This window comes from Salmo trutta, chromosome 14, assembly GCF_901001165.1.
Source record: "Salmo trutta chromosome 14, fSalTru1.1, whole genome shotgun sequence".
Lineage (NCBI taxonomy): Eukaryota > Metazoa > Chordata > Actinopteri > Salmoniformes > Salmonidae > Salmo > Salmo trutta.
The window spans coordinates 12,696,665-12,712,735 of record NC_042970.1 but is presented as its reverse complement, the minus strand read 5'-3'; the positions used below and the strand labels follow the sequence as shown (position 1 = coordinate 12,712,735).

The window sequence follows — 16,071 nt, the reverse complement described above, 5'->3', positions numbered from 1 at the left end:
CAAAGGGAAAGGGATAGAAAAAGAGAAAGACGAGCCAAAGAAGAAAACAAAAAGTGTGCCAAAGAAAAAGAAAGGTGAGCAGTCAGAAACATAACTGGTATTATGCTCAAGGTGAACTGCATGTTACAGCATCAAAACTTCTGCAAAACCCAATAAAATGTACTCTTCTTTTCTGCCCAAGGTTCAGATACAGAAGATGATGACGATGATGAGGAAGAGACTCCACAAAAGAAGACAAAGAAAAAGACCACAAAGGAAGGTTCTGACAAAGATGGCAAAGAGAAGAAATCCAAAGCTAAAGGTGGGCAGATGCATAGGAAAGCAATTTTCTTAAAGGAGTTAGTAGACAACAAGAATAAGACCTGTTTTAAGAGGATTAGGTAGGAGATTGAATTGTAATGTTGAGTGAAAGGAAACACTAGTCCTGCACACGAGGCGGAAGGCCACAGCCTTATGCTGTCATCACCTAACAAGCTGTTGCAGATTACACAACAAGACAGTGTGCAAAACATACAAACAAAATAGCATCACTAATTGAAGTATTTTCGTCTCACGTCTTTTTTCAGATGACAAAGAGTCTGACAAAAAATCAAAGAAAGACACCAAGAAAAAGGAACCAGCTTCTCTGTTCTCTGTAAATGGAGATAAGGATAAGTCAGACTCCAAGAGCAAGAAGAAAGGTACAGTAAGCCTTAACACTATAGCTTTAAGTACTCATATTAAACTGCTGCAACTTTAGGGATAATGATTGACTTTGTGGTTGAGAATCAATAACCCATCGTCATGTATGATTTGTGTCTAAACATCTCCAACATCGGAAGTCTCACACCCCTTGCGACGTTTGGCGTAAGGAGTAGACCAAGGTGCAGCGTGTTGAGTGCTCATGATAAATATTTATTATTATTATACTCAGAGCACTATACAAAAACAATAAACAAAGAAACACGAACATCACGTTCTGCAGGCTTCACTGAGCAATACAAAAACAAGATCCCACAACTGAAAGTGGAAAAAGGGCTGCCTAAGTATGATTCCTAATCAGAGACAACGATAAACAGCTGCCTCTGATTAGGAACCATACTCGGCTCAAAACAAAGAAATAGAAAACATAGAAATTGCCTTAGAAATACAAAATCTAGAATGCCCACCCAAATCACACCCTGACTTAACCAAAATAGAGAAAACAAACGGCAATCTAAGGTCAGGGCGTGACACCCCTTTTGCAAGAGCACATACTGCAGTGTCACAGTACCATTGGTAAAGCACTGAAGGTGCACTGTGATACGATCATAACCTGAAGTGTATTCTCTTAAACCAGCCAAATCAGATAGTGAAGACAGCGAACCAGAAACCAAGTCCAGCAAGTCAAAATCAAAGAAGAAGGAGAACGCCAACCCAGCATCCATGTTCTCAGCAGGGGGGGAAAAGGACAAGGACAAAGACAAGGACAAAGACAAGGACAAGAAGAAGAAGAAGAAAGGCAAGTGTTCTCTGTTATAATTAAATACAGCTCCGGTGTTTGACCGTATTCCTGCTGGTCAGTAAAATAAAGTTGTCTGATATTTCCCTAACATTCTATTTCCTACCAGCCAAAGCATCAGACAGTGATGATTCTGACTCCGAGGCAGAAAAAGGAAAAAAGAAAAAGGGAAAAGGGAAGAAGAAAAAGGTTTGTGTCGGTTTAGTCAGCTAGGTCATAGTCCGTTTAGTTAGCTAGGTCATAGTCTGTTTAGTTAGCTAGGTCATAGTCTGTTTAGTTAGCTAGGTCATAGTCTGTTTAGTTAGCTAGGTCATAGTCTGTTTAGTCAGCTAGGTCATAGTCTGTTTAGTCAGCTAGGTCATAGTCTGTTTAGTTAGCTAGGTCATAGTCTGTTTAGTTAGCTAGGTCATAGACTGTTTAGTTAGCTAGGTCATAGTCTGTTTAGTCAGCTAGGTCATAGTCTGTTTAGTTAGCTAGGTCATAGTCTGTTTAGTCAGCTAGGTCATAGTCTGTTTAGTTAGCTAGGTCATAGTCTGTTTAGTTAGCTAGGTCATAGTCTGTTTAGTTAGCTAGGTCATAGACTGTTTAGTTAGCTAGGTCATAGTCTGTTTAGTTAGCTAGGTCATAGTCTGTTTAGTCAGCTAGGTCATAGTCTGTTTAGTTAGCTAGGTCATAGTCTGTTTAGTTAGCTAGGTCATAGTCTGTTTAGTTAGCTAGGTCATAGTCTGTTTAGTTAGCTAGGTCATAGTCTGTTTAGTTAGCTAGGTCATAGTCTGTTTAGTTAGCTAGGTCACAGTCTTGCCACAGTGATGGAGGGAGGGGTATACAATTCTGCAATCCACTGATAAAGTATTACGTATAAATTAACCTAAAAGGTCCCCAAATGAACATTGTTTAAAGATGCTGATAAGCTTATAACCATATTCTTTCCTGTCCCACATCCAGGAGGAGAGGCCTCCGTCCCCGGACATTGAGTTTGACAGCCTGGAGGAGTTTGTTCTGCAGCCAGCCCAGCAGGGGGTGACTGTCAAATGCAAGGTGACCCGGGACCAGAGGGGATTGGACAAAGGCCTATACCCCACATACTATCTCCACCTGGACAATGAAAAGAAGGTGAGGCACTCTCAGAGGACAGGTTTAGGGGGTTTACTGTCACACACAGCTTTAGAGATTTGAGATTCATTTTGAAACCAATCCGAGATGGAGCCAACGAGCATAAAACCAAGTTGTGGACTTCTGATACAGCATGATATGCATTTGAGGAATCATTGTCCAAGGGATTAATTCTGTGTTTTTACAGGTCTTTCTACTGGCTGGGAGAAAACGAAAGAAAAGCACAACCTCCAATTACCTTATCTCCATAGACCCCACAGACTTGTCTCGGGGTGGAGAAAATTTCATTGGAAAGTTGAGGTATGTTGCAACCTACATTCATAGATCAAACTGTAACATTTCCATAAAACATGTTTTTATTGCAACTGTAATCAGGCATTTCATAAACTTGTGTAATTCATGGAGTGATTCTTTACACTCCATAGGTCCAACTACTTGGGCACGAAGTTCACAGTGTTTGATAATGCACTGCACCCAGACAGAGCTCTACCAGACATGTCCAACGCTCGCCAAGAATTAGCAGCCATTATTTACGTAAGGCTTTGAAATGTACATTAATGAACCATTTATAAAGGTTTTTCCAAAGGGTTAATAAGTATTTTTTAAACTGCTAATTATTATGGTATAGTAAAATGGGTTATAAAGGGTTTGTAAAGGGGCTATAAGTATACTGAACAAAAATATAAACGCAATATGCAACAATTTCAAAGATTTTACTCAGTTACAGTTCATATTAGGAAATCAGTCAATTGAAATAAATTCATTAGGCCTTAATCTATGGATTTAACATGACTGGGAATACAGATATGCATCTTTTGGTCACAGATACCTTAAAAAAAAGGTAGGGGCCTGGATCAGAAAACCAGTATGACCCCCATTTGCCTCATGCAGCGTGACACATGTCCTTCACATAGAGTTGATCAGGCTGTGGATTGTGGCCTGTGGAATGTTGTCTCACTCCTCTTCAATGGCTGTGTGAAGTTGCTGGATATTGGCGGGAACTGAAACACGCCGTTGTACACATTGATCCAGAGCATCCCAAACATGCTCAATTGGTGACATGTCTGGTAAGTATACAGGCCATGGAAGACATGGTACATTTTCAGCTTCCAGGAATTGTGTACAGATCCTTGCGAAGTGGACCGTCCCTTATCATGCTGAAACATGAGCTGATGGCGGCAGATGAATGGCACGACAATGGGCCTCAGGATTTCGTCACGATATCTCTGTGCAATCGATAAAATGCAATTGTGTTTGTTGTCTGTAGCTTATGCCTGCCCATACCAGAACCCCACAACCCACCATGGGGCACACTGTTCACAACGTTGATGTCAGCAAACCATTCGCCCACACAAAGCCATACACGTGGTCGACGGTTGGACATACTCCCAAATTCTCTAAAACGATGTTGGAGGCAGCTTATGGTACAGGAATGAACATTAAATTCTCTGGCAACACCTCTGGTGAATATTCCATGAGCCAGCATGCCAATTGCACGCTCCCTCAAAACTGTGTTGTGTGACAAAACTGCACATTTTAGAGTGACCATTTATTGTCCCCATCACAAGGTGCACCTGTGTAATGATCATGCTGTTTAATCAGCTTCTTGGAATGTCACACCTGTCAGGTGGATGGATTATCTTGGTAAATGAAAAATTCTCACTAACAGGGATGTAAACAAATTTGTTCACAAAATCTGAGAGAAATAAGCTTTTAGTGCGTATGGAACATTTCTGGGATCTTTTATTTCAGCTCATGAAACATGGGACCAACACTTTACATGTTGCATTTATATTTTTTGTTCAATGGAGTTCATAGACTGTTCATTATTAGATTGTTATTACAAAATCTTAGTTTAAATTGATCTATGATGGAATCCAACTTCCCTAAAAATGTCATTCCTAATTCCGCTTCTTATCTCTCTGACCTTTGGGTATAGGAAACAAATGTCTTGGGAATGAAGGGTCCCAGAAGGTTGACCGTTATCATCCCAGGGATGGGCAAGAACAGTGAACGAGTACCCATCCGACCTCGCAGTGTAAGCAAGCCGTTGTTATACAGATGTCATTCTGTCAGAGTTATGAATGAGGACGGAACAGCAGTGCTGTTCATCATGATTTCGTCTTTGTAGGACGTTACATGCTGTGTAAGCTACATACAGTATGGTACAGTATATCTGATGATTTTATCACATTATTCTTCATTATCCATATTGTTATTGTGACCAGCTGGGTCATTCTACCAATTTGGTGCCTTTTGAGATGTGTAACTTGGTAAAACAATTACTTGATGTCACCTAATTTTAACATTCTGTCATAAAGACCACATGTTCAACTTCATAAAATACATATTTTCCTATTTCAAGATGTTAAATAAAAATGTGACTATAGTAAGTGCTTAGTAATAAGTGCTAAATAAAGTAAAAGGGTTGACTGTAACAGGGTTGACTGTAACAGGGTTGACCGTAACAGGGTTGACCGTAACAGGGTTGACCGTAACAGGGTTGACCGTAAAAGGGTTGACCGTAACAGGGTTGACCGTAACAGGTTTGACCGTAACAGGTTTGACCGTAACCTGGTTGACTGTAACAGGGTTGACTGTAACAGGGTTGACCGTAACAGGGTTGACCGTAACAGGGTTGACTGTAACAGGGTTGACTGTAACAGGGTTGACCGTAACAGGGTTGACCGTAACAGGGTTGACCGTAACCTGGTTGACCGTAAAAGGGTTGACCGTAACAGGTTTGACCGTAACAGGGTTGACCGTAACAGGGTTGACCGTAACCTGGTTGACTGTAACAGGGTTGACCGTAACAGGGTTGACCGTAACAGGGTTGACCGTAACCTGGTTGACCGTAAAAGGGTTGACCGTAACAGGGTTGACCGTAACAGGTTTGACCGTAACAGGTTTGACCGTAACCTGGTTGACTGTAACAGGGTTGACTGTAACAGGGTTGACCGTAACAGGGTTGACCGTAACCTGGTTGACTGTAACAGGGTTGACCGTAACAGGGTTGACCGTAACCTGGTTGACTGTAACAGGGTTGACCGTAACAGTGTTGACCGTAACCTGGTTGACTGTAACAGGGTTGACCGTAACAGTGTTGACCGTAACCTGGTTGACTGTAACAGGGTTGACCGTAACAGGGTTGATTATATCATCTTAAATCATAACACGCTTTTAAAATTCTATATTTGTGCAAAATTTCTACTTAAAATATAAATGGGAGGCAAAAGGCACTAATTTCATGGAACGACCTAGCTAATGTTGCTGCGTTTCTTCCACCCCCATTTCTTCAGGACAACGATGGTTTACTGATGAAGTTCCAGAATAGAAAGTTGGACAATCTAATCGAACTCCACAACAAGACCCCCACGTGGAATGAGGAGACGGCGTCCCATGTGCTGAACTTCAACGGCAGGGTCACACAGGCCTCCATCAAGAACTTTCAGATCGTCCACAGCAAGGATTGTGAGAAGAGACTCAAACCAAAAATTCTCATCCGCAATCATTACATTATTTATATATTGTTTATTTCTAGTACATATCATAAATAATACAGGTGAAAAAAAGTCTAAGAATAAAACAAGTTGAATAAGGTTGAATAAAGTCACAAAACTCCCAAATACAGTATATTTTCTGGGAGTTTTTAGCTAAAATGTAATTTGCCATTTTCCTGTTAAAAATGTAAATGTTAAATGTTTTTTTGTGTGTTTAAAATATTTTCTTTATTTTCTTATTCTAGTGGACTATATTGTGATGCAGTTTGGACGAGTAGCAGACGATGCCTTCACTCTGGACTATAGCTACCCTATGTGTGCAGTGCAGGCCTTTGCCATCGCTCTATCAAGCTTCGATGGCAAAATTACCTGTGAATAAGAGGAAATCATTTAGGCTCTGGTGCCTCCTCAAGCTGCTGCAACTCGTTATTGGCATACAGATGCCAACTACCAGAAAGAAGAATTTCCTTCACCATTACTCAACATCAGTGCAAGGTACATAAAAGAACGGAAGTCCTAGATGAGATGGGGGTCCAAGTGTATTTCATATCACATGGACTGCCTCGGGATTGTTTTGTTTGTTTGTGTCTCATTGCAATGATAATCATGAGCTTTTCAGGGAACAAGATTCTTTTTTACCAATTGGAGATCCTTGAGTGCAGTGACGGACGTGAGGGGATGGTGATGCACCATGCAAGTCTGAGCACTGGAGCTTTGGTGCTTTGGCATTGGCATTACACCATTTCAGTGTAGGGGGATGTGGACCAATTGGGGGATGAAAGTGACATCTGAAGAGTGAAAGCCTATTTTCCACCTACATCAATGCTTTTATAGCATAGTACATGTCCAATATTCATTCATTCTCTTGCGTTTAATTTGGAATACAAATCCAGTAATGTGTCGGTAAAAAATGAATCTATTTGTAAAAAAAATTATATATTGGTAAAACAAAACTGTGTCTACGTGGACTTATAGAAAATTAATTTCAAAATATGTCAAAGTATATTTATTTAGGCCTATTTGTTCTTATTATTTTTAGGGTTATGTTTGTTTCCATGCATTATTTGTGGTATTTCCAGATTATGAAATTGACTTAATTTGGCAAATTAGAGGTTTCTTTGTGAACAGTTATGAGGCAGAGGTATAAAGGCAATATGCTTGTACCATGTGACTGTGGACAGTCACAAGTGTTTCTCTAATCATCTCATTTGCTGTTCACATTCCACTCAAGTGACAATTTTGTTGTTGTTCTGATACCTGCCTTTTTAAGTTATTTGTTCTCTCTTAGGCTAGATTCTGTCTTTGTAAGAATCATGTGGACAAGAGCCTTATATTGACAGATATTGACAAATATAAGGCACTGATGTGGACCATTGTTGTTTTGATAAGGATAGTTAATATATGTTCCAAAGGTAAACAATGCATTTCAGTCTCTTGTGAACTTCTCTTGAATGAAAGTCAAAGTGCAGAATTGAAGATAACATGCTCAATAATGAATTCATCTGCAAATAAAGTATGACATGTTTAAAATTAATTCTTACAGGATAAATGTATATTGCATACAGTAAACACCCAACATTATGCTGTATAGTTTACTGTGCATTTGACACAGTACTATATTAGTGTTAACTTGATAGATAATTGGCAACTCAATGCTCCCTGGGAACCTGCATTGATTCGACCTCTTGCTTTTGAATGACAATGCTTTATGACACAATGTCAGCAGTTATGATGAGAACATTGGTTTCAAATTAATCAGTTGTTCGTTTTCTAGTTTTCTGAGACAGTCGTACTGTTCTGCAGATGTTGTTGCCTTACAAAATGTGGAGTGAGAGAAGAAACTTCAATTTAGGATGAAAAACCTGTTTGGGCTGACAGCTGAGGATCCTGAGAGCAAGTGGAAGGTGTGTTCTCTGCCCGAACCTGCTCCGGCAGTTGTCCAAACTCGCAGAGGCAATGAAGCTAATCACAGACAAGGTTTTTGGACAGATGCAGTGCAATGATGTGCACACTTCCTCAGAGTTGACTTAACAGAAAGTTGTCTTCTTGAAGTGTCCATGTTTAGTTAACAGAGCGAGTTATAACTATTAAGCTGTTATTTTACCCACACGTTTTCTTTGTCGTCTACATTTCTCTAGAGGAATGCTACTTTTTTAAAACATATTTTCAGCAGCAACCAATTCTATTAGCCCCGTAGGCCTACTTACAATGCCAACAATCAAAATCATTATTTTTACCAACAGAGGGAGCTGTTCTATTGTCAGATGTGAATAGGCCTACATGTTCAAATGAAAGCTTCTAAAACATTTAATGAATTCGAACCTGAAAGGGTTACATCATGGAGTTTGACACTCTTGACATGCATAATGACATTTTCGACCTATATTCGACCTTACTTCAGTGGAATGTGTAAATTCTTCGGCAGGAAACATACAATAATATAATAATAATAAGGATACAGTTTAATGTTTGTGTAGACTAAATGTTAACAAGGATATTATTATTGTTGTTGTTGTTGTGTTATTATTAATATTGTTGTTGTAATTATTATTACTTTATTAATTGTAGCCTACAGGTCTCATATAACACACTTCATTTTGTATGCATTATCTATTCCTCCGGATTTGTAGCAAAGTAGTCTAATAATAGACATAGAAAGTTTCACACTGAGCAAAACAAGTCATGTGATATTTACTGATACTATAAACATGTTACTGCATAGCTCATGTTGTCATTTTATGTGGCACGGCCAGAGAACAAAAGGCAACTTCAAATAATAATTCTATATTGATAAAGACTTCTCTGGAATATCCTGCAGTAAAAGTCATGGGGGTGGAGATTTGAGTGGAGGCACTGCCCCCAAGTATTTTGATTGACGCTATCCAATGGCTCCTCCTTGAAAGTTTTTTTCTTCGTTTTCCAGTGTAGTGCGTTCATTGATTTCATACCAAAGTCATACTTAACATTCCACTTACACTGTCAAACCAGGAGAAATATTACTGAAAACTATAAGGCGCCAAAAAAATATATAGTAGAAAAATAAGTAAGTTATCTTCGCTTTTGTCAGGAGGGGTGACTTCCAAAAAAAAGGTGAGTAAGCATGAATTTGTTCCCTTTGTTTAAGAGCTTTCGGTGAAGTTTTCATGCTCTCATGGTGAAGTTTTTAGATCATTGTCATTTTTTGCATTTTTCCATGGAACTCCTTGCCTTTGGGAGGGAAGAAAATGACGGATTCATCGGCTATATAAATTGTGTGTGACTTTTTTTTTGTGCAGGACATCTTTGCTAAGATTTAACTTTATTGACTCTACTCAGTGACAATCATAAGACGTTAGTAGGCTATTGCTTTCTTTGTCATAACTATGGGACAACAAGCATGTTTCCTTTCTTTTTCATACAGCTGCTTGGATCCTGATCACTTTCCTCCTAACTTGTTCTCCAGAAGAATCAAGTATTTACATACCCGAGGATTGACAGACAGAAAAAGGCAAATTGGAGGAATACATAACTCGATATTTTACGCGCTGTTTTACTGCACCCCATAGGTAAGTGAATCACCCAATTTGGTAACATTGTGTCGAAGAGAAGAGGCCATATACGAGCCCCCCAACCAATTCATATTGCTAGCTGCTGTTGCATTTTTAGAAGTTGACATTTCAGTAACCAACAACATATTGTGTCAATTAACCAAAAACATATACGCGCTACAAGGCCTAGGTCAAAAATACACATTTATTTCGTCGTATTCTTCATCTTATTACAGTAATCTATTATGTTATGTTCAATACAGGTTTACAGTTTTTTTTTTCTTCAGAAAATGGAAACACTGACAAAACGAATCTCAGTTTCACGCAACACATATATACTGCTGATCTGGCTACATTTTGACATGGTTATTTATCCATGTTAATAATATATGTAAATATACAACAGAGACTAAATATAGCAATCATATCATAACGTATCATAACTTTAGGACACACACCAGAACACACTCTACACGCACTGTTGTCTACAAACTTTCAGATTTACTTAGGACACTTGGAAAGTATTTTCTGTTCTTCTCCAAAACACATGAAATGTCTGTTTTTATTTTTATTTAGTATTAATTTGTATTTGGATGTGCCTTAATGAATGATTTATTATTAATTTATGTGTATCCCTTACTGACTTTGATGAGAAGGATTCTAGTATGTTACATGTATTTTCAAGACACTACTCCACAGTCTAAACAGTCTGACAAATAGACAGTAGTATTTGTATTAATACTTGTGAAATTATATCATCCAATAGTTTAGAGTCTCAGGTAACAACCCTATTACAGCTGTGTCAATGCTCAATACATGTATGCTACATGACAATTAGATGCATCATCATCTCACTTGTAATAAGAGTTTGGACAGCCAAATTAGTGCAGATTTCTAATCAAAACATTTCGCGGTAGCCTACTGACGGTATTTGAAGAAAACCGGATTCTTTCCAACAGTTTCTTGCAACCATCCTTTCTGTTGTATGGGTAAATAGTGTTTAAGTAAGGGGTTTGTATTTTAGAGTTGTGGATCTTTCTTGATCTCTTCCACAGGGACCAGTGACGTTTCACTGGATATTTTTTTATTAGGATTTTCAATGCATGGAAATTGTTTATAATTATCATTGTATGACTGTATAAATACCTCTTCAAGCATCACACATTCATGGTGTACTATTGGTTAAGATTGGGTAAACAGACTTTTCCTGTTTGGCTTATTATAAATCCAAAAATCTGTGAGATCCTTTACTTAGGATTTATTATTGTTGTTCTTTCTTAACAATCGTGTAAACAGGTGTACACAACAATGCTACAGTACAATCAGTGTCATTCAACAGGTTTGGCCAAAAAATAGAATGTTGTCTTTCAGGTTTCTCGCTACGTCATTTTAATAGCCTGTTAACATTTACGGTTGACATTATAGGCACGTTCTGTGTCTTTGTAATATCTCAGACTGTCCTCTTTCCTCTGTTACATTCAAATGGTAAATAAGCCATTCACTCTGAAACGAGAACAGATTATTACAAAATATTTGACACGAAAGATGCAGCCAGTCAGTCACCATTTGGTGAAACGATACGAAGCAATCACACCAAATCACAATTTAGGGCTTATAACTGACATACGAACACAGTTGACATAATGGATCCATACAAAGTTACAAACACTAGTTCCAGGTCATCTGCATCCTGTATGCCCAATTGTAAATCTTTCAGATGGACTGAGTAGTCTAGCTAAGTTGTTGAAGCACTGCAGGCACTCCCAGTCACAGTTACACGTTCTCTGACTCTCGAGGAGATAGACCAGTGTTTGCCTATACAGTCTCCAGTACAGATTGAAGTTGACGTACAGTATTTGGTTGAGATTGTGATAAAAGTGTTGCCTAATAGAACTAGTACTCCAGCTACAATATAGTAAGTGTAGTGTGTGATGTCTGTTGGAGCATTGTGGCAATATGAGTTTCAGTATAGGGAAACAGTATTTATTCTGACAGAGGGTCATAGAGTCAACAGGTTGAAGGGACATTTTTGGAATTGTTTTTATAAAAAAATATATATATATTTAACTAGGCAAGTCAGTTAATGACAGTCTACACCGGCCAAACCCAGACGACGCTGTGCCAATTGTGCGCCGCCCTATGGGATTCTCAATCACAGCCGGTTGTGAAACAGCCTGGATTCGAACCAGGGTGTCTGTAGTGACACCTCTAGCACTGAGATGCAGTGCCTTAGACCGCTGTGCCACTCTGGAGTTTATACCCTAAAACAGGGGAGTATGTCTTCCTCTGGTGAATCACACTGAACAAAAATATAAATGCAACATGTAAAGTGTTGGTCTCATGTTTCATGAGCTAAAATAAAAGATACATTTTTTTGGCGTATGTAAAATTTCTGGTATTTCTCTCAAATTTTGTGCACAAATGTGTTTATGTCTCTGTTAGTCAAATAAAATAAAATCAAATGTGTTTACATTTACATTTAAGTCATTTAGCAGACGCTCTTATCCAGAGCGACTTACAAATTGGTACATTCACCTTATGATATCCAGTGGAACAACCACTTTACAATAGTGCATCTAAATCCTTTAAGGGGGGGGGGTTAGAAGGATTACTTTATGCTATCCTAGGTATTCCTTGAAGAGGTGGGGTTTCAGGTGTCTCCGGAAGGTCGTGATTGACGCCGCTGTCCTGGCGTCGTGAGGGAGCTTGTTCCACCATTGAGGTGCCAGAGCAGCGAACAGTTTTGACTGGGCTGAGCGGGAACTGTGCTTCCTCAGAGGTAGGGAGGCGAGCAGGCCAGAGGTGGATGAACGCAGTGCCCTTGTTTGGGTGTAGGGCCTGATCAGAGCCTGAAGGTACGGAGGTGCCGTTCCCCTCACAGCTCTGTAGGCAAGCACCATGGTCTCGTAGCGGATGCGAGCTTCAACTGGAAGCCAGTGGAGAGAGCGGAGGAGCGCGGTGACGTGAGAGAACTTGGGAAGGTTGAACACCAGACAGGCTGCGGCGTTCTGGATGAGTTGTAGGGGTTTAATGGCACAGGCAGGGAGCCCAGCCAACAGCGAGTTGCAGTAATCCAGACGGGAGATGACAAGTGCCTGGATTAGGACCTGCGCCGCTTCCTGTGTGAGGCAGGGTCGTACTCTGCGAATGTTGTAGAGCATGAACCTACAGGATCGGGTCACCGCCTTGATGTTAGTGGAGAACGACAGGGTGTTGTCCAGGGTCACGCCAAGGTTCATAGCACTCTGGGAGGAGGACACAATGGAGTTGTCAACCGTGATGGCGAGATCATGGAACGGGCAGTCCTTCCCCGGGAGGAAGAGCAGCTCCGTCTTGCTAAGGTTCAGTTTGAGGTGGTGATCCGTCATCCACACTGATATGTCTGCCAGACATGCAGAGATGCGATTCGCCACCTGGTTATCAGAAGGGGGAAAGGAGAAGATTAATTGTGTGTCGTCTGCATAGCAATGATAGGAGAGACCATGTGAGGATATGACAGAGCCAAGTGACTTGGTGTATAGCGAGAATAGGAGAGGGCCTAGAACAGAGCCCTGGGGGACACCAGTGGTGAGAGCACGTGGTGCGGAGACAGATTCTCGCCACGCCACCTGGTAGGAGCGACCTGTCAGGTAGGACGCAGTCCAAGCGTGGGCCGCGCCGGAGATGCCCAACTCGGAGAGGGTGGAGAGGAGGATCTGATGGTTCACAGTATCAAAGGCAGCAGATAGGTCTAGAAGGATGAGAGCAGAGGAGAGAGAGTTAGCTTTAGCAGTGCGGAGAGCCTCCGTGACACAGAGAAGAGCAGTCTCAGTTGAATGACCAGTCTTGAAGCCTGACTGATTTGGATCAAGAAGGTCATTCTGAGAGAGATAGGAGGAGAGCTGGCCAAGGACGGCACGTTCAAGAGTTTTGGAGAGAAAAGAAAGAAGGGATACTGGTCTGTAGTTGTTGACATCGGAGGGATCGAGTGTAGGTTTTTTCAGAAGGGGTGCAACTCTCGCTCTCTTGAAGACGGAAGGGACGTAGCCAGCGGTCAAGGATGAGTTGATGAGCGAGGTGAGGTAAGGGAGAAGGTCTCCGGAAATGGTCTGGAGAAGAGAGGAGGGGATAGGGTCAAGCGGGCAGGTTGTTGGGCGGCCGGCCGTCACAAGACGCGAGATTTCATCTGGAGAGAGAGGGGAGAAAGAGGTCAATGCACAGGGTCGGCAGTGTGAGTAGGACCAGCGGTGTCGTTTGACTTAGCAAACGAGGATCGGATGTCGTCGACCTTCTTTTCAAAATGGTTGACGAGGTCATCCGCAGAGAGGGAGGAGTGGGGGGGGAGGGGGAGGAGGATTCAGGAGGGAGGAGAAGGTGGCAAAGAGCTTCCTAGGGTTAGAGGCAGATGCTTGGAATTTAGAGTGGTAGAAAGTGGCTTTAGCAGCAGAGACAGAAGAGGAAAATGTAGAGAGGAGGGAGTGAAAGGATGCCAGGTCCGCAGGGAGGCGAGTTTTCCTCCATTTCCGCTCGGCTGCCCGGAGCCCTGTTCTGTGAGCTCGCAATGAGTCGTCGAGCCACGGAGCAGGAGGGGAGGACCGAGCCGGCCTGGAGGATAGGGGACATAGAGAGTCAAAGGATGCAGAAAGGGAGGAGAGGAGGGTTGAGGAGGCAGAATCAGGAGATAGGTTGGAGAAGGTTTGAGCAGAGGGAAGAGATGATAGGATGGAAGAGGAGAGAGTAGCGGGAGAGAGAGGGCGAAGGTTGGGACGGCGCAATACCATCTGAGTAGGGGCAGAGTGAGAAGTGTTGGATGAGAGCGAGAGGGAAAAGGATACAAGGTAGTGGTCGGAGACTTGGAGGGGAGTTGCAATGAGATTAGTGGAAGAACAGCATCTAGTAAAGATGAGGTCAAGCGTATTGCCTGCCTTGTGAGTAGGGGGGGAAGGTGAGAGGGTGAGGTCAAAAGAGGAGAGGAGTGGGAAGAAGGAGGCAGAGAGGAATGAGTCAAAGGTAGACATGGGGAGGTTAAAGTCACCCAGAACTGTGAGAGGTGAGCCATCCTCAGGAAAGGAACTTATCAAGGCGTCAAGCTCATTGATGAACTCTCCAAGGGAACTGGAGGGCGATAAATGATAAGGATGTTAAGCTTGAAAGGGCTGGTAAATGTGACAGCATGGAATTCAAAGGAGGCGATAGACAGATGGGTCAGGGGAGAAAGAGAGAATGTCCACTTGGGAGAGATGAGGATCCCAGTGCCACCACCCCGCTGACCAGAAGCTCTCGGGTGTGCGAGAACACGTGGGCAGACGAGGAGAGAGCAGTAGGAGTAGCAGTGTTATCTGTGGTAATCCATGTTTCCGTCAGCGCCAAGAAGTCGAGGGACTGGAGGGTAGCATAGGCTGAGATGAACTCTGCCTTGTTGGCCGCAGACCGGCAGTTCCAGAGGCTGCCGGAGACCTGGAACTCCACGTGGGTCGTGCGGGCTGGGACCACCAGGTTAGAGTGGCAGCGGCCACGCGGTGTGAAGCGTTTGTATGGCCTGTGCAGAGGGGAGAGAACAGGGATAGACAGACACATAGTTGACAGGCTACAGAAGAGGCTACGCTAATGCAAAGGAGATTGGAATGACAAGTGGACTACACGTCTCGAATGTTCAGAAAGTTAGCTTACGTTGCAAAAATCTTTTGACTAAAATGATTAAAATGATACAGTACTGCTGGCTGGTGAAGTAGGCTAGCTAGCAGTGGCTGCGTTGTTGACTTTGTTTGAAAGTGTAGCTGGCTAGGTAACCTCGATAGTTTCAGTGCTACACCTTATGATACAAAGGCAGCTATGTAGCTAGCTAACATAACACTAATCAAGACGTTCCTTTGTAATGTATTTAGTTTCTACAATGCTGCTCGTCGGTAATAGTTGGCTAGGTTTGGAAATGGCGTCGCGGGGGACGAAAATAGCTGGCCAGCTAACCTCGATAATTACTATAAACTACACAATTATCAAACTATGACAAAGACAACTTATTGACTAAAATGACTAAAGTGATACAGTACTGCTGGCTGGTAAAGTAGTCTAGCTAGCAGTGGCTGCGTTGTTGACTTTGTTTGAAAGTGTAGCTGGCCAGGTAACCTCGATGGCTTCAGTGCTACACCTTACAAGGCAACTATGTAGCTAGCTAACACAAGCTAACCTGGCTAGCTAACCTCGATAATTACTCTAAACTACACAATTATCTTAGATACAAAGACAACAAAGACAAATATGTAGCTAGCTAACACTACACTAATCAGATCGTTCCGTTGTAATGTATTAGTTTCTACAGTGCTGCTAGTCGGTAGAAGTTGGCTAGCTCGCTAGCAGTTGTTGACTAAGTAGGAGAACGGTGGCGCGGCGGACGAAGATAGCTGGCTAGCTAACCTCGATAATTACTCTAAACTACACAATTATCTTTGATACAAAGACCCATAAGTAGCTA

At 41.8% G+C, this 16,071-nt stretch overlaps 2 protein-coding genes across 5 annotated transcripts in view; both read left to right on the top strand.

Moving 5' to 3' along the window:
• The first annotated feature begins 21 nt into the window (after nucleotides 1-21).
• Nucleotides 22-7,627, top strand: LOC115207413 (tubby-related protein 1). Its single transcript, XM_029774482.1, has 11 exons — nucleotides 22-74; nucleotides 182-301; nucleotides 567-680; nucleotides 1,319-1,480; nucleotides 1,590-1,669; nucleotides 2,426-2,593; nucleotides 2,781-2,893; nucleotides 3,019-3,127; nucleotides 4,533-4,631; nucleotides 5,893-6,064; nucleotides 6,339-7,627. The coding sequence occupies exons 4-11, from the start codon at nucleotides 1,405-1,407 to the stop codon at nucleotides 6,470-6,472; spliced, it is 951 nt and encodes a 316-aa protein (XP_029630342.1). The 5' UTR covers nucleotides 22-74; nucleotides 182-301; nucleotides 567-680; nucleotides 1,319-1,404; the 3' UTR covers nucleotides 6,473-7,627.
• Nucleotides 7,628-8,988: 1,361 nt separating this feature from the next.
• The window catches only part of LOC115207412 (transcriptional enhancer factor TEF-5), a 74,493-nt gene continuing 67,410 nt past the window's right edge, over nucleotides 8,989-16,071 (top strand). For 3 of the 4 annotated variants that reach the window (XM_029774478.1, XM_029774479.1, XM_029774477.1), the window contains exons 1-2: nucleotides 8,989-9,183; nucleotides 9,494-9,638. The gene's annotated coding sequence lies outside the window, so the exon portion shown is untranslated. The remainder of the gene's footprint in view (nucleotides 9,184-9,493; nucleotides 9,639-16,071) is intronic. The other variant, XM_029774480.1, reaches the window with a different exon arrangement.